This window comes from Anomaloglossus baeobatrachus, chromosome 2 (assembly GCF_048569485.1).
Source record: "Anomaloglossus baeobatrachus isolate aAnoBae1 chromosome 2, aAnoBae1.hap1, whole genome shotgun sequence".
Taxonomy (NCBI): domain Eukaryota; kingdom Metazoa; phylum Chordata; class Amphibia; order Anura; family Aromobatidae; genus Anomaloglossus; species Anomaloglossus baeobatrachus.
The window spans coordinates 470,071,014-470,095,954 of NC_134354.1; the positions used below are offsets into that span (position 1 = coordinate 470,071,014).

The 24,941-nt window shown below is 48.2% G+C and overlaps 1 protein-coding gene across 1 annotated transcript in view; it reads right to left on the reverse strand.

The window, feature by feature from the left end:
* LOC142291659 (uncharacterized) overlaps positions 1-24,941 on the reverse strand; it is a 1,021,181-nt gene that overhangs the window by 311,634 nt on the left and 684,606 nt on the right. The window contains exons 83-84 of the mRNA XM_075336344.1: positions 14,470-14,544; positions 795-907 (exon numbers count right to left, since the gene is read on the reverse strand). Coding sequence (XP_075192459.1) covers positions 795-907; positions 14,470-14,544 — 188 coding nt within the window. The remainder of the gene's footprint in view (positions 1-794; positions 908-14,469; positions 14,545-24,941) is intronic.

Consider the following 24,941-nt stretch of genomic DNA (forward strand, 5'->3'; position numbering starts at 1 on the left):
CCCCGTAAATAGTGGAAAAATGGTATATAATAAAATAAAGGAAAACGGGTTTTAGCCGCGCTAAAAACCACTGATGCAGGATTAATAAAAACCCGTTTTCCTTTATTTTATTATATATCATACACTCAGGAGAGAGAACCTCACTGATCATAAGAGCTTGCACTGTACAGTTGAGAGAGGATCTTGCTGACCATAACAGCTTACGCTTTACAAGGGAGAGACCCTCGCTCATAATAAAAGCTTGCACTGTACAGGCGAGAGATGATCCCGCTGACCATAAGAGCTTAGACTTTACAGGGGAGAGAGAGGATCCTGCTGACAGTAGGAGTGTATATATACATGGTACAGTAACACACTGATTAATAAATACATGAACTCCAATATTGATCCAAATATTAAAATCAGAAGGTACTTATCGATTTTTGATCAGATACTGACCACCACTGTACAAGGTATGATAATCTGACAGAAATCACAGCTGCAAGGCATTATAAGGGATGCTCACGTTGCCACACAAAAAGACATTAACCCACTTTCTGATGCTTCATCATCATGATGGTGCCAGGCAAGTTTTTTCTTTTGCGCATTAATACTCAAATGCAAATTTCAGGAAATTTGACTCAAACTCAATGATTTATGGATCTATCAGCTCATCTCTACTGATGATAGTAGAAATGTATCTCAGAGATAGACGGGAGTACATAAATATGAAAAGATGATTTTTTTTTTTTCAAGTCATTAGGTATGCAACTAAATTATATAATTAACTAGATCATTAACTATATAAACTGTACCTTTAAACAAAAAAGCAAGTTCCTCCTCTGTTTTGCCTTCGTTATTTTCCATATGTTCTGTCCAAAGAAACAGGAGGGTACATGCCTGGATACTATGCTGAGGCAGTAGACTTCTGCAAAAGAGATCAAACCTCACAATTATTTTCAGGTGGTCAAATACCAAAACCACCATTTCTACATTTCCACTTACAAAAAAAGACATAAGATATAGGTCAAGGTGAAAAACTGTACCAATTGTTTCTCTCACAACAAAGAAATTAAACATGTTGACGCCTTCCAGTATTCTTTTACAACCCTCCTTTTAACTATTTTTTGGGGACAGGAGCAGGATGAACTTCAGTTGGATCCTTCTTCTTGAATCGTGAATGTTCTCCACAGATTTCCACTTCTCAGAATGGCTGGACCATACATGCTACAAGCACTTTTTACCTTTTTGTTGTCACCCCTATTTCCTAAGAAGATAATGAGCAGGGTGCTTACTTCTCTTGTGTAGATATGTGTTACTCTGTAATGTTTGATACTGTTTAGGTACATGAATACTCTCAATTGTTAGCGCTAAAGAAATAAATTATTTATTATCAAGAATCCCAAAATCCAAATGTCCAATTGAAGAAAATTCCATAACTTTCCTTTCTTTGCAAGATGAAATCTCTACAGTATGTTTGAGGGTTGAGGTACTCTTTTAGTATGAACACCCTTCAGCAAGTATATTCATGCTTGAAATTGCTATGATAAGTAGCTTGTCGTTTCATCTACGGTCATATTTCATTGATAATAAAAAGTGACTGAATGCATTAGAAACAGAAAGGCTTAAATAAGATTCTAATTTAACAAACGAACTGAGTATATAATTGGCTATGTACCCTAGTAATTGGAATAGATGGCAACTGGGAAAGCCATATGCAGCCTATATCAGAGGCCAGGCTTGTGACGGATGTAAAAATACATCATGGAGGACCATAGTTAATGAAAAAAAAAGTCACCCATTGCCGCAGCTTAAAGAGTAACCATCATTTTATTTATTTTTTCTCAGATTTTAATATAAGGAATTTTTAAAACATATCTTATCAGAGAAATCCTTTACTGATTCAGTGAATACTGATGTTCCCATTACTGAGTTAGGAATAACAGTTGGTGCTCATGAGATTCTATGGAGAACTTTAATATTTGCAGCAAAATGTCTGTATCTGCTTCTTACTCCTTCCACCATGGAATTTAAAAGCACCAAATGTCATCTTCTATTTCATTAGTGTAAAGGCCCCGTTACATGCAACGACGTATCTAACGATATATCGCCGGGGTCACGGATTCCGTGACGCACATCCGGCATCGTTAGCGACGTCATTGCGTGTGACAGCAACAAGCGGCCGTTAACGATGGAAAATACTCACCAAATCGTCCATCGTTGACACGTCGTTCATTTTCAAAAAATCGTTGGTTGTTGAGAACGCAGGTTGTTCCTTGTTCCCGAGGCAGCACACATCATATGTGTGACACCTCGGGAACGACAAACTACAGCGTACCTGTGTCCTCAACGAGCACCGAGGTGGTAGTGACGGAGATGCGGCTGCTCTTCTATTGGCGGCCCGCTCTGTGACGCCGAACGAACCTCCCCCTTTCAGGGGAGGTTGTTCACTGCCCACAGCGACGTCATTAGGAAAGGCTGTACGTGTGACACGGACAAGCAAGATTGTGTGCCACGGGCAGCAATTTGCCCGTGAAGCACAAACAACGGGGGCGGGTGCCATCGCTAGCGATATCGCTCCGTGTAAAGCCCCCTTAAAAATCTAACTTCATTTGATGCAGATTTCATGATTTTTGCATGAATTCGGAGCAAGAGATCAATCAAGGAAGTGAAAGAAGCATTTTTCTGATCAGAGAGTTTACAAAGTCGCGTATTTTCATGTGTACTATTCATTTATTAAGTAAAAATTAAAACGACGGTCACACTTTAAGAATCAAAGTATGTCATTTGGCCTATTGTATTGTGTGTATAGGTGGAAACTGGAGTGCCTTGGCACTGACTAAGAAAGAATAATGCATATTAAGATGAATATTTAGAATTTTATTATATGTTCTAAAATATGTGATATTTTCCCAGCTGAGGGTTAATTGATGTTTTGCTGTCTGTCTTGACTATTTACTCTAATACTATAAGCACAATTTTGGAGATGGAGTTCATTTGAAAATGATTATTCTCCTCTCGAGTGCTATATAAATGAGTGCATGAAAAATGAATCTAATTTAAGTCTCATGTGCGTCATAAGTATAATGTATGTTTGGCTTTTATAAATATAATGTGCACTTCAGCTGAATGTTAGGCAACCACATAATGTTCATTAACTAGGCTTAGCGCACAGGCTTCTGAAATGATGATTTAATGCCATAAAAGTAGATATAGACTAAAAAGACCGATGTTATTATCCCAACTGTTCTCATGAGACACACCAGTAATTCTGTACCTCCCAGGTTGTGGCTGTAAAAGAGGAACAATGTGGTTTGTATAACACAGATAGCAATTTGTGAGTGCTGGATGATGTATGCCATGTTTAACATCTAGGCATCCCAGTCATAAGAAACACAAAAGGGATGGAGGGACATGTCACCTGGTATACCACTAGGTACATTCTACTTACAACCCTTCACCTTGTGTCTTTCATTACTCCTATTTGGATTCAGAACAATTAGCGGTACCCATCCATTGATTCCTTCGTCGACTGATTCATGTAAAACATTTACATTTGTACACCTATACTAATCAATTTGGAAAAAAAGAATATCCTTGATATCACAGACGGGCGTATCTAGGGGGGCTGGCGGGGCATTTGCCCCGGGCGCAGCTGTCAGGGGGGCGCTGTCGGGCTGCCTGATGCTGCACTATGAAAGTCTCCCCAGGAGCTGCGTTTGCCACTCTGTAGTGGGAACTGCTATTCTCTGAGCGCAGCTGTCACGTTGACAACCGCACTCATAGAAACTGCAGCGCGTGGCTCCCACTGCTCAATTGTCCTTATCTGTCAGACGCGAGGACAATTGAAGCGGTGACGTCGGCGCTGACTTCTGGGTCAGAGAAACAGCTGCAATGTGATCAGGTCAGCTGATCACACTGCTGACCCAGAAGTCAAGCCCGCAGGGCGGAGGCAGCAGAGAGCGCTGATAAGTGCTCCAGTGTGGAGCTGAAAACATGGAGGAGGAACATTATGGGGTGAAGGGGGAGGTATCTATGCACACGGAATGGGGGGACAGATGGTGGGGAGAGGGAACTATCAATGGACACATTATAAGGGGATAGAGGTTGGGGAGGGGGCAGTATCTAAAGACAGTATGGAGGAGAGAGGATGGGAAGGAAGCAGTATCTATAGACAAAGTAGGGGTGAGAGGGAACTATCAATATGGTGGGAAGGGAGGATGGGGAGGAGGAAGCATCTTTGGACACAGTATGGTGGGAAGAGAGGATGGGGAGGGGGAAGCATTTTTGGACACAGTATGGTGGGAAGAGAGGATGGGGAGGGGGAAGCATCTTTGGAGACAGTATGGGAAGAGAACTGATGATGGGTGATGTATGGAGAGAGACAGGATGCGGGGTGATGTATGGGGAGAGGGAGAATGCGGGGTGATGTATGGGGAGAGGGAGGATGTGGTGTGATGTATGGGGAGAGGGAGGATGCAGCGTGATGTATGGGGAGAGGGAGGATGCGGCGTGATGTATGAGGAGAGGGAGGATGTGGGGTGATGTATGGGGAAAGGAAGGATGCGGGGTGATGTATGGGTAGAGGGAGGATGCGGGGTGATGTATGGGGAGAGGGTGAGGATGATGTATGGGGAGAGGGAGGATGCGGGGTGATGTAGGGGGAAGGAGAGGGAGGGTGAGAGGTGATGTATGGGGAGAGGGAGGGTGAGGGGTGATGTATGGGAAGAGGGAGGATGCGGGGTGATGTATGGGGAAGGATAGGGAGGGTGAGAGGTGATGTATGGGGAGAGGGAGGATGAGGGGTGATGTATGGGGAAGGAGAGGGAGGGTGAGGGGTGATGTATGGGGAGGGGGAGGGGGAGGGGTGATATATGGGGAAAGGGAGGGTGGAGGTGATGTATGGGGAGAGGGAGGTGATGATGTATGGGGAGAGGGAGGGTGAGGGGTTATGTATGGGGAGAGGGAGGGGTGACGTATACAGACATGGTATGGGGAGCAAATGGGAAAGAAATTTTGATGACACAGAATAAAGAGTGACATGGTATGAGGAGCAAGTGGGCAGGATGGTAGTGAGGTGGAAAAGTATATGGAAATGCAGGAGGTAGTGAAGAGACAGTAAGGGATGAGAAAAATGTGAGGGGGCACAGAATAGAGACTGGGTAGTGGAGGGACGTGGTATGGAGAGGGGGCAGAATTGGAGGACAGTGTGAGGCCATAGCAAGGAGGGGGTGGGATGAGAGGGCACAGTATGAAGCCTGGGCAGTATAGGGTGATTCAGTGAGCAGACATTGTGAAGAGTAGTATGGAAAGGAGAGGGTAGTGTGTGGGGCATGTACCATAAGAGGGACAGTGTGGGTCATATTTTGTGCAGAGAACACAGTGAGGGGCTATTATTTATTCTGGCGCACAATGTAGGGCAAATATTTTTAAATAGAAGTATTATAATCATTCTGCTATTTTCAGGGACATCGTGTCGGGATGTGCTGCAGAAGCCCGGAGAAGATGGAAATCTGCAGAGAGGAAATGTGAATGTGAAAAGTCATCATGGCATCAGGACAAGGTGAAGAATAGAAAGAAACTACTCAGAGGCAACATCATCTATAAGGTACCTGAATGTAAATGTTTATTTGTGATACTATGTCCCATCATTAGGCCTCGGTCCCACTTGCGCATTGCTTTTGATGTGAGAGCAATGGGACCCTCACTGATCAGCTGTTTTTGGTTCAGGTGGCCGGAAATTCTTATTTCTGGATCTGCTTCATCCTTTAATAGTGTCTGCGGCCGGGTACTGCACATCCACCTCATTGATTGTAATAGGAGGCTGCTCCCACTTTCAGAAGACGGAGCAGATCCAGAACTGAGCACTTCTGACCACCTGCCACCACCAGCACAGCACCTAGAACAGGCGATTGGTGGGGGTGCCAGGTACCTGATCCCAACCAATCAGACATTGGTGACCTATCCTAAGGAAAGGCCTTCAGTCATAAAGTAGTGGACAATCTCTTTAATAAAGTCTTGTGCCGTCTGACAAGTTAAGGGTAACTACTATGTTTTTATTTATGGTGTTAGGAGCATTAAAGGGGTTGTCCAAGTTTATGATGAGCCTGCTTTCACTCTGTGTGTCAATCTACTACTTCTGAATTCTCACAGTGTGCACACTGCACGCTGTCAGGATTCTCTGATGCTGGCGGTGACAGTGGGAGGTTAAGAAGCTGCAAGTATGCGATTTACATAGATGTGGTCGCGTGCTGCACAGACATGCTCAATGAAAATGATTTGACTGGGTCTGGACACATCAAACTAGAATGTGGCCACAAGTATACAAATCTCATACTTGTGCTCACATGATCGTCCACTCTCGTCACTGGCACCAGAGAGTCCTAAAAGTGTGCAGAGCATGCGTTGTAAGAATTCAGAAGCCAGAAGTCCCGAATAGAGTCACTGCAGACTTTCATCTCTATCTGGACAACCCCTTTAATTACAAAATTAAGTAGTGTAGTATCCTCAGTTCTAACAGTGTGTAATATACCCACTGTCACAATTCAGCTCTGCTCGCTGGTCACCACATAGCCACTCCACTCATATGTGATTTTCATACTTGCATGTGACAATTAGCTTTTCTTCATACGTTTCTCATTGAACATTGAGAGAATTATTAAGAGAAGCTCGTTACCACATGACTGTAAGTGTGCAAATCATATATGAGTGACTGGTCACATGACGACCACCCAAATTGCTTGGTGGGGCGCTAAACTGAATTCTTGCCCCGGGTGCTGGAAAGCCTAGATACACCTCTGGACAATGCCAAGACTTTGAAGCTAATACAAATACACGTTACAAAAAAGAACATTTTATAACTGATATCTGGTCTAGGGGGTCGTGCAGTGGGCAATCTGACAGAAGCGGCATGGTACGTATGCCATTGTTAAAATGGGTTTTACAGAGTCCAATCTAATATATAAAGCTGAGTGTGTGTGTGTGTGTGTCTGTGTGTGTGTGTGTGTGTTTATGTCCGCTAAAGGACTCTGCACCGTCGCATTTACAATCACAAAATTTTGCACAGATGCCTCATGTGACTCAGGGAACGTCGTAGACTATGTTTTGACAGAAAAATTTAACCCCGTGCTTTACAATAAGGGGTACTTTGCACGCTGCGACATCGCTGCTGCGATATCGTCAGGGTCAAATCGTAGGTGACGCACATCCAGCGCCGGTAACGACGTCGCAACGTGTAAAGCCTAGATGCACCGATAAACAATCGCAAAAGCGTCGAAAATGGGTGATCTGTGTAGCGTCGGTCATTTTCATAATGTCGCACCAATAGGAGATAGTTACGATGTTGTTCCTAGTTCCTGTGGTAGCACACATCGCTGTGTGTGAAGCCGCAGGAGTGAGGAACATCTCCTTACCTGCCTCCACCGGATATGCGGAAGGAAGGAGGTGGGCGGGATGTTTATGTCCCGCTCATCTCTGCCCCTCTGCTTCTATTGGCCGCTTGCCGTATGACGTCGCTGTGACGCGGCACGACCCGCCCCCTTAGGAAGGAGGCGGGTCGCCGGCCAGAGCGACGTCGCAGGGCAGGTAAGTGCGTGTGAAGCTGCCGTAGCAATAATGTTCGCTACGGCAGCTATCACAAGCTATCGCATGTGCGTCGGGGGCGGGTACTATCGCGCTCGACATCGCTAGCCGATGCTAGCGATGTCGCAACGTGCAAAGTACCCCTTAAGAGGGCTTTACACGCTACGAGATCGCTACAGCGATCTCGTTGGGGTCACGGGTTTTGTGACGCACATCCGGCCGCTGTAGGGATGTCGTTGCGTTGCAAAATCGCTCATCGGTGATATGGGGCTCCATTCTCAAATATCGTTACTGCAGCAGTAACAAAGTTGTTCCTCGTTCCTGCGGCAGCACACATCGCGCCGTGTGACACCGCACCAACGAGGAAGCTCTCCTTACCTGCGTCCCGGCCACAATGCGTTACGCTCATCTCCGCCCCTCCGCTTCTATTGGGCGGCGGTTCAGTGACGCTGCTGTGACGTCGCTGTGACGCTGAACGAACCGCCCCCTTAGAAAGGAGGCGGTTCGCCGGTCACAGCGACGTCGCAGGGAAGGTAAGTAGTGTGACGGGTCCCGGCGATGTTGTGCGACACGGGCAGAGATTTGCCCGTGTCGCACACGATGGGGGCGGGTACACACGCTGGCGATATCGGTACCGATATCGTAGTGTGTAAAGCGGCCTTTAGTCTCTAAAATCCTGTCGTCATTAAACTGAATGGAGGTGGGAGCTATAGGTTATTAATAGCAACTGTCACTGGTTGCTATAGGAACAAAATAAACTGTTAGTTGAAGCTTATGTGTGAGGTTAAATGATGTCAGTGGTGAGATGGATAGAGAGACAGAAAAAGACAGACAGAGACAGAGACAAATGGGGAAAGAGACAGACAGACAGATGAGGAAAGAGACAGCCCTGGAAAGAGACAGCCCTGGAAAGAGACAGACTGGGAAAGAGACAGACCGGGAAAGAGACAGACCTGGAAAGAGAGAGATGGGCAAAGAGACAGATGGGCAAAGAGACAGCCCTGGAAAGAGACAGCCGGGGAAAGAGACAGACCTGGAAAGAGACAGCCGGGGAAAGAGACAGCCGGGGAAAGAGACAGACCTGGAAAGAGACAGACCTGGAAAGAGACAGACCTGGAAAGAGACAGACCTGGAAAGAGACAGACGGGGAAAGAGACAGATGGGGAAAGAGTCAGCCGGGCAAAGAGACAGCAGGACAAAGAGACAGCCAGGGAAAGACACAGCCCTGGAAAGAGACAGCCCTGGAAAAAGACAGACGGGGAAAGAGACAGACGGAGAAAGAGACAGATGGAGAAAGAGACAGACCTGGAAAGAGATAGACCTGGAAAAAGAGACAGACCTGGAAAAAGAGACAGACCTGGAAAGAGACAGACCTGGAAAGAGACAAATGGGGAAAGAGACAGACCTGGAAAGAGACAGACCTGGAAAGAGACAGAAACAGACAGAACTGGAAAGAGAGATCTGGAAAGAGACAGACTAAGACAGATAGAAAAGAGACAGATGGGGAAAGAGACAGATAGACATACACATAGAGTCAGACACAGAGATAGAGAGAGACAGACAGACACAGAGATGAAGACAGATAGACTGATACAAATACAGACAGAAATAGAAATAGTCAGACAAAGTTATAGACACAGACAGACAAGGAAAGAGACAGACAGAGAGACCGACAGACAGCGACACACAGACAAAGACTGGGAGTGAGACAGAGAGACAGTTACTATCCTGGGCAACGCCTGGGTACTACAGCAAGTTTGTTATATTTTCAAACATATCAATAGATACTCATCTTCAGACCATGTAGACAACTAGTGCATAATATCCTGTAGACATTAAAGGGGTTGTCCGAGCTTTCTGTATAATTTATGTTAAGATCTACACTGCAGAATGCAGGATGCAGGCAGTATGTAATATACTCACTATCAGAATTCTGCACAGTTGCCTAGATACCAAACTTGGCATGTGATCAGCCTCCTTCATGATTCTGGAGGAACTGTTCACACCCCGACTAGAGTTTTCCTGTCTGGGGTCTGGTTGTAACATCACAACTTGACATTACGCCCAGTCTTCAGCAGGCCCTCCTCCCTTCACGCGGCTTCTAGTGCACAAGTGCTGGAAACGATCCCAGGATCTGAACAGTAAAGGCCCTGTCACACACAGAGATAAATCTGCGGCAGATCTGTGGTTGCAGTGAAATTGTGGACAATCAGTGCCAGGTTTGTGGCTGTGTACAAATGGAACAATATGTCCATGATTTCACTGCAACCACAGATCTGCCAAAGATTTATCTCTGTGTGTGACAGGGCCTTTAGCCTTTCTCCTGCAGTCGCACTATGTAAGGCTGCTTTCACACATCCGTTTTTTGCAGTGCGGCTCAATCCGGCTCAAAAACCTATGCAACGGATGCGGCGAAAAAAATTGATCCATTGCATAAGCTTTTCCATGCGGCCCGTCCGTTTTTTGACGGATGCGACTTGATACTGAGCATGCACAGTGCAAAAAAACATATCCGGCGGCCGGATGCGGTTTTTGCCGCAGGACGCCACATCCGGCGTCCATAGGCTTGCATTGTAAATTGCGCTGCATCGCGCCGGATCCGGATCGCCGCACAAAAAAACGTGCCAGGCAACGTTCCATCCAGCCGCCGCATGGGCTAAATATGCCGCATCCGGCAAAAAACGGATGCAACGCAAAGCAATGCGGAACAATACGGCGCTAATGCAAGTCTATAGGGAAAAAAAGCAACCGGCGGCAAAAAAAAATGGTTGCGTTTTTTCTGCAAAGCGCCATATTGTGTCGCTCAGCAAAAAACGGATGTGTGAAAGCAGCCTAAGTGCAAAGCAGCACTTGGACTAGGGGCTGCAGGTCAGTCTGGGAATGCTGATTGGACTGATCTGTCCAATCAGCTGTGAGAAGGAGGGACAGTCCATACATATTCACAGGAAGTGCTATAACTACACATGGTGCCGTCTCTCCTATCAGCTGATTGGACAGATCAGTCCAATCACCTGTGTTAGTGCTGACATCACAGGTATAGTTTTTCTTTTTACAGAGTTTCTGCGATCATACAGTGCTGTGTGAATGCAGAAACTTTGTAAAGAAGGAACTATTCAAGTGTAACCACAACACTGGCTCCTAGGAAGAGGATGTCAACACTGACACAGGCAGGGAGGGAGAGAGCCACTCACTACTGCTCCGCACTGGTTTCAGTAGCTGCAGGGGATGGACTTCTCCTCCCTCTGTGTTGGCTTTCTGTCAGTTGCACCAGGGAGTGGGAGAGCGGCATCAGCTGCAGGTAGAGGGTTGGCTGTACCAGGGAAAGGGGGATGGGCATCTGAACTGCTTTGATCGGTGAAGCTCCAAGGAGACCCAGGAAGAAAAAGGCCTCCACATAGGTGTGTATATTGTGTAGTGTATAACATATTATATAAAGAGGTGTGCCTGAGTCATGTATGGGGTGGGGTGTAATATAATTTAGAATATCACATCTCACACATCACACACACACAAAAAGACTAAATATATGTAAACATAACATATTACACCTTATATATAACATAGACAGCGCAGCTAAGGGTGCAGTTATGGCGCCCCTGAGGCTTCAAGTGCCGCAGGGTACTGCACCTCACCTGAAGTGTGGTGCTCATCTCGGATATGGAGGATGTCATCACCGGTAACCACCACCAAAACTCCCATCCAACACAAAACATGGGAGCTCTTCCATTGCGACCGGGCTAGGGTAAGTACTGGGGTGGCCATCATGAGGAATGAGACCTCTCAACCACTAGTTTAGGAATCCAGGAGGTGGGGCTTCCACGGGGTGAAGTGAGGAGTCATCTCAAACACACAGGCAGTCAGAAGTTAGCTCCGGGTGCAGCAGCATCTGGACGGTCTCGGGAACTAGCAAGAAAGGACACAGAGAGTTCGGGGCCCATGGTCTGGAGCTGGGAACTCGACCCGGGTTCACAGGAAGATAGATAGATAGATAGATATAGATAGATAGATAATATATAGATTGATAGATAGATAGACAGATATAATTAGATAGCTAGATGACTGAATAGATAGATGACTGGATAGATAGATAGATAGATAGATAGGCTAGATAGTGTGCAACACATATATATATTGTCCCTCCCCCCTGCACACTATAAGCTTGCACCCATTGCCTTTCATGTGGCACTAAAGGGTGTTTAAGATGGCTTTACACGCTACGAGATCGCTAAAGAGATCTCGTTGGGGTCACGGAATTTATGACGCACATCCGGCCGCTTTAGCGATGTCGTTGTGTGCAACACCTATGAGAGATTTTGAATCGTCGCAAAAACGTTCAAAATCGCTCATCGGTGACATGCCCCCCTCTTCCCAAATATCGTTGCTGCTGCAGTAACGATGTTGTTTGTTGTTCCTGCGGCAGCACACATCGCTATGTGTGACGCCACTAGAACGACGAACATCTCCTTACCTGCGTCCACCGGAAAAGGAGGAAGGAAGGAGGTAGGCGGCATGTTCCGGCCACTCATCTCCTCCCCTCCTTTTCTATTGGGCGGCGGTTCAGTGACACTGCTGTGACGTCGCTGTGACGCTGAACAAACCGCCCCCTTAGAAAGGAGGCGGTTCGCCGGTTACAGCGACGTCGCAGAGCAGGTATGTGCGTGTGACGCTGCCTAGCGATAATGTTTGCTATGGCAGCGATCACCACATATCATTACAACGACGGGGCGGGTGCTATTGCGCTCGACATCGCTAGCAATTGCTAGCGATGTCGCAGCGTGTAAAGTGGTCTTTAGTCTTGTTTTTATCCCCAAATGAAATATTTTTCCAAAAAAACGGGCTAAGGAATCCCCCTATTTTTGGTAGCCAGCTAAGGTGACGCAGACAGCTGCAACCTGCAGACCGCAGTTGGATGGTAATCCAAAACACCGGGCATCCCACACTGTTATTTTATTTAAAATGAAATAAATAATTTAAAACAAAAAGTGTGAGGTCCCCCCAAATTGGATTAAGCTGTAGTCCAGTATTCTCAGGATGGGGAGACCCATGCTTATTGGACCCTCCCAGCCTAAAAATAGCAGGCCGCAGCTGCTCCAGAAGTGGTGCATCCATTAGATGTGCCAATCCTGGCACTTTGCATCAGCTCTTCCCGTTGCCATGGTGCAGTGGCAAATAATGTAATCCATGGGGTTGATGTCAGCTGTGAATTGCCAGCTAACATCAAGCCCTGGAAATGGTGTGCGTCTATCATATACCCCCCTTTTCTAATCCAGTAGTTGAACAAAGAAAAATAAATTTTATTTGGACAAACATTCCCCGACTACAGCCCTCGTTCACCAATTTATTACAATTTAAAAAAATAAATAAAAAATGTCCGACGTAATCCATAGTGAGGTCTCACGGTGATTCAAAAATGCAAACCTGAAAAACATCAAAATAGAAAATTACAGAAATAATAATAATAATAATTTTATTAATTTATATAGCGCTATTAATTCCACAGCACTTTACATACATTGGCAACACTGTCCCCATTGGGGCTCACAATCTAGAGTCCCTATCTATATGTCTTTGGAGTGTGGGAGGAAACCGGAGTACCCGGAGGAAACCCACAAGAGACACCCTCATTCACCAATTTATTCCCCTGCAAAATCCCCAATCCGTGTCCGACGTAATCCAATAAAGGGGTCCCACAATTATCCAATAAGGGGGTCCCACGACGATCCATACTCACTGTCTCAGTCAATGAAAGACAGAACTTTAGCCATTGACTGGGAGAGCTGCACAGCTCTGTTCCCAGCGCTGCTCCTTGTTCCCTGTGCTACTCTGCGTCACCCTGCACTGCTCTGTGTTCCTTTGCTCTGCATCCCCCTGCGCTGCTCTGCATCCCCCGCACTGCTCTGTTCCCTGCGCTGCTCCACTCTGTGTTCGCCTGCTCTGCTCTGCCTCTCCCGCCTGCTCTGCACACCTACATTGCTGTGCCTCACAGAACTTCTCTGCTCTCCCGAACTGCTCCGCCCCCCCGCGATGCTCTGCCTCCTCCGTACTGCTCTGCATCCCCCACACTGCTTTGCTCACCTGCACTGCTCTACCTCTACCGCACTGCTCTGCTTATCCCTGCACTGCTGTGCTCATTCCTGCACTGCTTTGCCCTCCCGCAGTGTTCTGCTCACCCGCACTGCTCTGCTCACCCGTACTGCCCCCCACACTGCTCCGCTCACCCACACTGCCCTGCTCACACCTGCACTGCTCTGCTCATCCGCTCTGCTCACCTCGCACAGCTCTGCCCACCCGTACTGCTCTGTGCCCTCCACCCACCCCTGTGCAAAAAGATACTCACCGAACATGACTCCTCCTCTTCCTCTCCTATCGATCCTGATGCCGACCTGCACTGCACACAGCTGCAGGATGGGTAAGTAAACTCTCCTCTTGATACTGGACTGTGACGTGCAGTGCAGCACCATCCACAGCCCAGTCAGTAAGGATGAGCTGCAGCTGAAGCTGCTGATGTAATGTCGACTCTGAGACCCCAGAAGCTGCCAGCGGCTACAGCAGCCAGGGGTTCATGTTATTGGCACTGAGGGAGGTAGATAGTGCCGCTAAGTGTCAGAACTGAAAACATAAGGTAATGTAGAAGACAATTGAAATACCAAGTTAAATTGATAGGAAAATGTAAAAAATGAATGAACCACCCATTTAAAGCTATCTAATAGGCATAATGTAGGGCCAGAGAACCTGATTCCAGTAATGTGTCATTAGGGTAGTTTTTATAAAATTACTATGTTATCAGCAGGAGATAATTACTAGATGACTAGTAAACCTGCAGGTTAGATAGCAAAAACCTGGTAATGGGTTCCATTTAACAATGTTGAATATATGACGATATATTTTACTCTGTCTTCATGTACTTACTGAATTATGGCTTGATACACTGCCTTGTTTAACAAACCCATAATTTCTCCTAATGCATGATGAGACATGTCAATGCTATGAGATTTTGCAGGATTGATGGGAGGTTGACCGGTGAAAGACGTTACACCATCTGTAGGAAAGAAAAAGAATTTTACTTTCATTAATGTGTATATTATTTACTCCAACACATAGTATACATTACTTATACCATTAGTGATGTAATTGTGGTATGCACATAATAATATAATTAAAAAAACAACATTTTTATGAAACATTTGAAGCATTTCACAATATGGGAGTTTTGTTATAAATGCTCATTGCTATCAAATACAGTTAGGTCCAGAAATATTTGGACAGTGACACAATTTTCGCGAGTTGGGCTCTGCATGCCACCACATTGGATTTGAAATGAAACCTCTACAACAGAATTCAAGTGCAGATTGTAACGTTTAATTTGAAGGTTTGAACAAAAATATCTGATAGAAATTGTAGGAATTGTACACATTTCTTTACAAACACTCCACATTTTAGGAGGTCAAAAGTAATTGGACAAATAAACCAAACCCAAACAAAATATTTTTATTTTCAATATTTTGTTGCGAATCCTTTGGAGGCAATCACTGCCTTAAGTCTGGAACCCATGGACATCACCAAACGCTGGGTTTCCTCCTTCTTAATGCTTTGCCAGGCCTTTACAGCCGCAGCCTTCAGGTCTTGCTTGTTTGTGGGTCTTTCCGTCTTAAGTTTGGATTTGAGCAAGTGAAATGCATGCTCAATTGGGTTAAGATCTGGTGATTGACTTGGCCATTGCAGAATGTTCCACTTTTTTGCACTCATGAACTCCTGGGTAGCTTTGGCTGTATGCTTGGGGTCATTGTCCATCTGTACTATGAAGCGCCGTCCGATCAACTTTGCGGCATTTGGTTGAATCTGGGCTGAAAATATATCCCTGTACACTTCAGAATTCATCCGGCTACTCTTGTCTGCTGTTATGTCATCAATAAACACAAGTGACCCAGTGCCATTGAAAGCCATGCATGCCCATGCCATCACGTTGCCTCCACCATGTTTTACAGAGGATGTGGTGTGCCTTGGATCATGTGCCGTTCCCTTTCTTCTCCAAACTTTTTTCTTCCCATCATTCTGGTACAGGTTGATCTTTGTCTCATCTGTCCATAGAATACTTTTCCAAAACTGAGCTGGCTTCATGAGGTGTTTTTCAGCAAATTTAACTCTGGCCTGTCTATTTTTGGAATTGATGAATGGTTTGCATCTAGATGTGAACCCTTTGTATTTACTTTCATGGAGCCTTCTCTTTACTGTTGATTTAGAGACAGATACACCTACTTCACTGAGAGTGTTCTGGACTTCAGTTGATGTTGTGAACGGGTTCTTCTTCACCAAAGAAAGTATGCGGCGATCATCCACCACTGTTGTCATCCGTGGACGCCCAGGCCTTTTTGAGTTCCCAAGCTCACCAGTCAATTCCTTTTTTCTCAGAATGTACCCGACTGTTGATTTTGCTACTCCAAGCATGTCTGCTATCTCTCTGATGGATTTATTCTTTTTTTTCAGCCTCAGGATGTTCTGCTTCACCTCAATTGAGAGTTCCTTAGACCGCATGTTGTCTGGTCACAGCAACAGCTTCCAAATGCAAAACCACACACCTGTAATCAACCCCAGACCTTTTAACTACTTAATTGATTACAGGTTAACGAGGGAGACGCCTTCAGAGTTAATTGCAGCCCTTAGAGTCCCTTGTCCAATTACTTTTGGTCCCTTGAAAAAGAGGAGGCTATGCATTACAGAGCTATGATTCCTAAACCCTTTCTCCGATTTGGATGTGAAAACTCTCATATTGCAGCTGGGAGTGTGCACTTTCAGCCCATATTATATATATAATTGTATTTCTGAACATGTTTTTGTAAACAGCTAAAATAACAAAACTTGTGTCACTGTCCAAATATTTCTGGCCCTGACTGTATATGTACAATTCTGGTCAAATTAAGACACATGCTGATTTAGTTTTCTTTTATATAAATATTAGGGATCAGCCACTATTCGTTATCTGATGGATAACAGGCTATTCTCCCTATTCGCTATCCGACGGATAAAACAGCATCCGCTCCGATACTTTCATTTTCATTTCTGCCTTCCTGGCACTTGCTTTCCAGCCAATGAACACATCTGATGTTGTTTGCCCTCACAATAACGCCGCAGCCATCTTTGTTGTGGTGTTACTGTGATTGGCTTGGCCGCATAGAGTCATAGGGGCTATATAAGCCAGTGGCCATTTTGTGAACACGCAGTGATAGGGAGCTGGCGGTGGTGATAGACTGTATTGTGTGCAGGAGAGCGTTCTTAGATCCAACTAATAAATATTCCTTCTAAGGGCTGAAGAAAGTGTCCAGTAGCTGCAAGCAGTTCCATAAATTGCCAGACCACAATTCTGTAAATGCCGACCCAGCTATACTCCTCTCTCTGTCTGTCCGTCGATCTTTCTCTCTCTGTCGGTTGGTCTCTCTCTGTCTGTCGTTCTCTCCCTCTATCCCCCGCTCTCATACACACTGATCACTGACCAATCACCGGCGCGGCACTGCACGGCTGTCTCAAAGCTCCGGCGGCTGCTCCTGCTTTTGAAAATGCCGGCCACTCATTATTCCATCTCGTATTCACTGCTTCCCCCACACACCGGCGCCTATGATTGGTTGCATTCAGATGATCCCCCACTCCGAGTGACAGCTGTCTCACTGGAACCAATCACAGCCGCCAGTGGGTGGGTCTATGTAGTGCAGTAAAATAAATAAATAATTAAAAAACATGGCATGCGGTCCCCCCCAATTTTGATGCCAGCCAAGGTAAAGCTACATGGCTGAAGGCTGGTATTCTCAGGGTGGGGAGCCCCACGTTATGGGGAGCCCCCCAGCCTAAAAATTTCAGCCAGCAGCCGAACGAAATTGCTGCATCCATTAGATGCAACAGTCCCGAGACTCTACCTGGCTCATCCCGAATTGCCCTGGTGCGGTGGCAATCAGGGCAATAAGGAGTTAATGGCAGCACATAGCTGCCACTAAGTCCTAGGTTAATCATGGCAGGCGTCTATGAGATACCCAGCCATGATTAACCTGTAAGTTAAAGAAAATAAACATACGCCCAAAAAAATTCTTTATTTGGAATAAAAGACAAAAAAACAAAACACCCTCTTTCACGACTTTATTAAAATCCCCAAATACCCCTCCAGGTCTGGCATAATCCACATGAGGTTCCACGACGCATCCAGCCCTGCAGCCAATATGTCGACATTTGTTAGAGGAATGTAAGGATGCAGCAGCCCAACAGCGGTCAATAATTGGCTGCAGGGCAATAATTGGCGGCAGGGCACTTGTGACATAATATTGCCTCACGAACCCTGGTAGATCCATTGGCGACATAATTGCAACGTTGCTGGTGTGGGATGTTAATATATGTTTTTTATAATTTTTCAAGGAAGGATGATGTCACTTAAATAGGGATTGTCCATATAGTGGACAACCCCATTAATCATAAAATTTAAAGTTATTTTCCTAGGTTTTTACTGCCTCATCTGTCTGATGCCCATAGCATGCACATAAAAAGTACCTTTAGATCAATGGAAAGTGCAATAGCATCATTTAAGACACATACCTTTTGCATTTTGAACTAAAACAGTACAGCATTTGGAAGAATGCTAAAAGTGTTGTTCAAATTCATTATCTAGGTCCCCATCTACAGTTTTTTGTTTTTTATTAGCATGTCCCTTTGACACGTGTCAGGGCCAGGCGGTCGGGCAGACCCAGGAGGTGGATCCACTGGTCCGAACTCTAAGATGGTGGTAAGGAGTCCGGTAGCTGAAGCACTATGGGCAGCAGAACAGTCCGTGCAAGTGAGTGTAACGGAGAAGTCCCTGGGACCACGGAGTCACAGATGGTAGTCCGGGTGACGTAGCTCAGGTTCGGAAGCCGAGATGAGGTCAGGCGGGGTCCGGAACCTTTGGAGCGAGATGACGGGTCACCGCAGGGATCCGAGATGGTACGGACTGTCAGATGGCAGACGGACAGCGTGCGGGGTTCGGGATTCAGCAGGACCGGATGACGCGGCAGGATCAGCTCTAGAAGAGAGATACGTGAGTATGGCAAGGAGACACAAGGAGACCTGACTCCTAGCTTGGAAAACACGAAGATCAGGCCCCGCCCCCTTGGACAATAAACCCTTATATACCCTGTACCTGTTTAGCTTCATTTCCTGTTAATGGACGCTGGCCCTTTAAGAAAGGGTCAGTGACCGCGCGCGCGCCCTAATGCACATGCGCGCCGCCCGGGTGCCAGAAGCCAGGGAAGGAAGCTGAGGGGAGGACGCAGGGGAGCCGGCCAGGGCCTGGGAAGCCGTCAGACGCCGGGATCGGAGGCCAGGGAACCTGGGAAGGACGGGCACCGGAGGCTGGAGAGCGGGGAGCGTGGCAGGTGAGCCGGGGAGCGGGACTGAGGACCCGGGGAGCGGAGCAGAGGACCCGGGGAGGGGAGCCGAGGACCCGGGGAGCGTGACAGTACCCCCCCCCACGCCCCCCTCCCCGCAACCGGGACATGAAGGTACGGATCAGAGGAGTGCCCACGTTCTCCCTGGGCTCCCAGGACCTATCCTCAGGACCATACCCCTCCCAGTCCACCAGGAAGAACTGTCGGCCTCGAACAGTCTTCATGGCCACGATATCCCTTACCGCATAGATGTCGTCCTCGGCAATAGGAGGAGGAGCCGGACTGGCAGCAGAGGAGAAGGGACCAAGGAAAACCGGCTTGAGCAGAGAGACGTGGAAGGAGTTGGGAATCCGCATCGTGGCCGGAAGCCTCAGTTTGTAGGAGACCTCGTTGATCTTGCTGAGGACCTTAAATGGCCCGATGTAGCGAGGACCCAGCTTGTAGGAAGGTATCTTCAATCGGATGTACTGGGAAGCAAGCCAGACCAGGTCACCAGGAGAGAAACACGGAGGGTCCAGGCGCCTCTTGTCGGCGTGTTTCTTCATCCGCTGGGAAGCGCGCCCAAGGGACGCCTTGACAGAGTCCCAAATGGTAGCGAAGTCACGGGCTACAGTATCAGCAGCAGGGACATCCGAAGAAGGGGATATAGGCAACGGGACGGAGGGCTGAAGTCCGTAAACGACATGGAAGGGAGACTTGGAGGACGACTCACTGATGTGGTGGTTATGGGAGAATTCAGCCCAAGGCAGAAGCGTGGACCAGTCGTCGTGATGGGCGTTGACATAGTGACGTAAGAAGGAGGTCAAGATTTGATTGACCCTCTCCACTTGGCCATTAGACTGAGGATGGTAAGCAGAAGAAAAGTCCAGAGTCACTCCCAGATGTTTGCAGAGCGCCCTCCAGAAGCGGGAGGTGAACTGAGTTCCCCTGTCGGACACGATGTGGGATGGAAAGCCATGCAAGCGGAAGATGTGATGTATATAGGCTTCCGCGAGTTCCTGAGCAGAGGGCAGTCCGGCCATAGGGACGAAGTGAGCCATTTTGGAGAACCGGTCCACCACGACCCATATGACTGTGTGCCCGGAGGATAACGGCAAGTCCGTAATAAAGTCCATCGCTATGTGTTGCCATGGAACTGAGGGTATAGGCAGAGGCAGAAGACGGCCATATGGCAGGTGCTTGGGCGTCTTGTTCCTGGCACAAGAGGAGCAGGCAGAGACGAAAGCAGCGACGTCCGTGCGAAGGGATGGCCACCAGTAATGGCGTACAATCGCACCCCATGTTCTCTTCTGACCAGCATGACCGGCTGTTTTTGAGGCATGACCCCAGTGTAAGACTTTTTGCCTGTCGGTCTCAGAGACATAGGTCTTCCCGGGCGGTATCTGGGCCAGGGTGACAGGAGCCACCGGAATAATCTTGCTAGGAGAGATGATAGGTTGGGTACTCTCTTCCTCCTGCTCCATGGGCATGAGAGACCTAGACAGGGCATCAGCGCGTACATTCTTGTCCGCGGGTCGGAAATGGAGCTGGAAATCAAACCTGGCAAAGAATAAGGACCACCTGGCTTGCCGTGGGTTCAGTCGCTGAGCGGACCGAAGGTATTCCAGGTTCTTGTGGTCCGTGTAGATAATCACGGGGTACACTGCTCCTTCCAGGAGGTAGCGCCACTCCTCCAGAGCCAGTTTGACCGCCAATAGTTCTCGGTCACCGATGGTGTAATTACGTTCAGGCGCTGAGAAGCTCTTGGAGAAGAAACCGCAAGTCACCATCTTCCCGGAGGAGGACTTCTGCATGAGCACTGCTCCGGCTCCTGAGGAGGAGGCATCCACCTCCAAGGTGAACTGGCGGTTTAACTCCGGTCGGTGGAGTACAGGAGAGGAGGCAAATGCTCGCTTCAGAGAGCAAAACGCGGCGTCGGCCGCAGGTGACCAGTCCTTTGGATTAGCCTCCTTCTTGGTCAAGGCGGAGAGAGGAGCAGTCAGGGCAGAGAAGTGAGGGATAAACTGGCGGTAGTAGTTGGCGAATCCCAGGAACCGTTGGATTGCCTTCAGTCCAGAAGGGGGAGGCCAGTTGAGAATGGAGGAGACCTTCTTTGGATCCATCTGCAGCCCTGTACCCGAGATGATGTATCCCAGGAAAGGGAGAGAAGACTGCTCAAAGACACACTTCTCATATTTGGCGTAGAGACGATTCTCTCTCAGTCTCTGTAGAACCAGCCGTACGTTCTCTCTGTGGGTCTGGAGGTCCGGAGAGAAGACAAGGATGTCATCCAGATAAACTACTACACAGATGTAGAGGAGGTCCCGGAAAATGTCGTTCACCAATTCTTGGAATACGGCAGGAGCGTTACACAGACCGAAGGGCATTACGCAGTATTCATAGTGCCCATCGCGAGTATTAAACGCGGTCTTCCATTCGTCCCCAGAGCGGATACGAACTAGGTTGTAGGCACCCCGAAGATCCAGTTTGGTGAACACACGGGCTCCTCTGAGCCGGTCGAACAATTCGGGGATGAGCGGCAGGGGGTACTTGTTTTTTATGGTGATCTGATTCAAACCCCGGTAGTCAATGCATGGGCGTAGGTCACCCTCTTTCTTCTTAACGAAGAAGAAGCCTGCTCCCGCAGGAGAGGAGGATCTCCGGATGAATCCCTTTGCCAGGCTTTCTGTGATGTAGGTAGACATGGCCCTGGTTTCGGCTGGAGACAACGGATATATCCGTCCTCGAGGTGGTGTTGTTCCTGGGAGCAGGTCGATGGCGCAATCGTAGGGACGGTGTGGCGGAAGTACCTCAGACTCCTTCTTGTCAAAAACGTCTGCGAAGGACTAATAGGCCGAGGGCAGTTCCGGTAGGTTCTCTGGAACCGGAGGTCGTCGGATGGGTTGTATAGACTTCAGACACCTCTCATGACAGGCGGAGCCCCATCGGGTGATTTCGCCAGTGCCCCAGCTGACTGATGGTTCGTGTGTCCGCAACCAGGGAAGTCCCAGCAGGATTTGATGGGACATGTGTGGGAGGACGTAGAGAGCGATGTTCTCGGTGTGCAGGGCACCGATACGCAGTTCGACCGGCCTGGTGACCCAGGAGATGGTATCAGCGAGGGGTCTCCCATCCACAGAGGCAATCACTAGGGGCTTATCGAGTAGAGTAACAGGCAACTGGTACTTGTCCACCGTGGCCTGCTGGATGAAATTGCCTGCTGCTCCAGAGTCGAGGTATGCCTCAGCCGTGAAGCGCGTCTCTCCCGCTGACACTTGCACGGTCCACATAACCGGGTCTGAGAGAGTCCCAGCACCTAGGGTGGCCTCTCCTACCAACCCTAGGCTTTGGAGTTTCCCGGCCTTTCCGGACAGGAGCGTAGGAGATGTGTGCCCTCTCCGCAGTAAAAGCAGAGACCCTTGGCGAGCCGCTCTGCTCGACGTTGTTCAGACCGCCGTACTCGGTCAATCTGCATGGGCTCGTGGACGGGAATCCCAGCTGTTGATGACTGAGGTACGGAGGGCTTCCGTGGAGGAGAGGAATGCCGTACCGGACGTCTCTCACGAGATAGCTCTTTGGAGCGCTCCTGAAAACGAATGTCCACTCGAGTTGCTAGGGCAATCAGGGCATCTAGGGTGGAGGGTACGTCACGACCCGCCAACTCGTCTTTGATGCGACTCGAGAGTCCTTCCCAGAAGGCGGCTGTTAGGGCCTCATTATTCCACCCGAGTTCTGAAGCCAAAGTGCGGAAACGGATGGCATATTGGCCTACCGTCAGTGTTCCTTGACGTAAGCGGAGAAGGGATGAAGCAGACGCAGAGGCGCGTCCCGGCTCGTCGAAGGTGCTGCGAAAGGCCTGCAGGAACTCTTGAAGGTCCTTGGTCATAGGGTCCTCCTTCTCCCACAAGGGATTCATCCACGCCAGTGCCTCGCCCTCTAGGTGAGACATGATGAAGGCGACCTTGGCTTGGTCGGAGGCAAACAAATGTGGCAGCTGCGTGAAATGAAGGGAGCATTGGTTTATGAAGCCCCTGCAGGTCTTGGGATCTCCGGCATAACGAGGTGGTGAAGCCAAACGGAGTCGGGAAGCATCCGAAGAGGCTGCCACGGGTGCGGGAGCCGTGGATTGACTAGTGGAGGCCCGGAATGTTGAAGGCGTAACTGCCGCTTGTAACGTGTACAGGCGGGTGTCCACGGAAGTCAAAAAGTTCAACATGCGGGTCTGGACTTCACGCTGGCGTTGGAGTTCCTCTTGCAAGGCCGCTAGTGCTGCAGCGGGATCCATGGCCTGATCTTACTGTCAGGGCCAGGCGGTCGGGCAGACCCAGGAGGTGGATCCACTGGTCCGAACTCTAAGATGGTGGTAAGGAGTCCGGTAGCTGAAGCACTATGGGCAGCAGAACAGTCCGTGCAAGTGATTGTAACGGAGAAGTCCCTGGGACCACGGAGTCACAGATGGTAGTCCGGGTGACGTAGCTCAGGTTCGGAAGCCGAGATGAGGTCAGGCGGGGTCCGGAACCTTTGGAGCGAGATGACGGGTCACCGCAGGGATCCGAGATGGTACGGACTGTCAGATGGCAGACGGACAGCGTGCGGGGTTCGGGATTCAGCAGGACCGGATGCCGAGGCAGGATCAGCTCTAGAAGAGAGATACGTGAGTATGGCAAGGAGACACAAGGAGACCTGACTCCTAGCTTGGAAAACACGAAGATCAGGCCCCGCCCCCTTGGACAATAAACCCTTATATACCCTGTACCTGTTTAGCTTCATTTCCTGTTAATGGACGCTGGCCCTTTAAGAAAGGGTCAGTGACCGCGCGCGCGCCCTAATGCGCATGCGCGCCGCCCGGGTGCCAGAAGCCAGGGAAGGAAGCTGAGGGGAGGACGCAGGGGAGCCGGCCAGGGCCTGGGAAGCCGTCAGACGCCGGGATCGGAGGCCAGGGAACCTGGGAAGGACGGGCACCGGAGGCTGGAGAGCGGGGAGCGTGGCAGGTGAGCCGGGGAGCGGGACTGAGGACCCGGGGAGCGGAGCAGAGGACCCGGGGAGGGGAGCCGAGGACCCGGGGAGCGTGACAACACGTCAGTAGATAAAAAAATTGTGCTCAAAGATATTATGTTCTTGTTTTGGAATTGCTGTTACGTTAACACTGGCTCTGAGAAATTAGCACTTTGCGTGAAATACCTAACCACATTTGTCATACAAATGGTGGGAAAGGAAAACGGCTGTGCATGATTTACAGTTAGGTCCAGAAATATTTGGACAGTGACACAAGTTTTGTTATTTTAGCTGTTTACAAAAACATGTTCAGAAATATAATTATAGATATAATATGGGCTGAAAGTGCACACTCCCAGCTGCAATATGAGAGTTTTCACATCCAAATCGGAGAAAGGGTTTAGGAATCATAGCTCTGTAATGCATAGCCTCCTCTTTTTAAAGGGACCAAAAGTAATTGGACAAGGGACTCTAAGGGCTGCAATTAACTCTGAAGGCATCTCCCTCGTTAACCTGTAATCAATGAAGTAGTTAAAAGGTCTGGGGTTGATTACAGGTGTGTGGTTTTGCATTTGGAAGCGGTTGCTGTGACCAGACAACATGCGGTCTAAGGAACTCTCAATTGAGGTGAAGCAGAACATCCTGAGGCTGAAAAAAAGAAAAAATCCATCAGAGAGATAGCAGACATGCTTGGAGTAGCAAAATCAACAGTCGGGTACATTCTGAGAAAAAAGGAATTGACTGGTGAGCTTGGGAACTCAAAAAGGCCTGGGTGTCCACGGATGACAACAGTGGTGGATGATCGCCGCATACTTTCTTTGGTGAAGAAGAACCCGTTCACAACATCAACTGAAGTCCAGAACACTCTCAGTGAAGTAGGTGTATCTGTCTCTAAGTCAACAGTAAAGAGAAGACTCCATGAAAGTAAATACAAAGGGTTCACATCTAGATGCAAACCATTCATCAATTCCAAAAATAGACAGGACAGAGTTAAATTTGCTGAAAAAC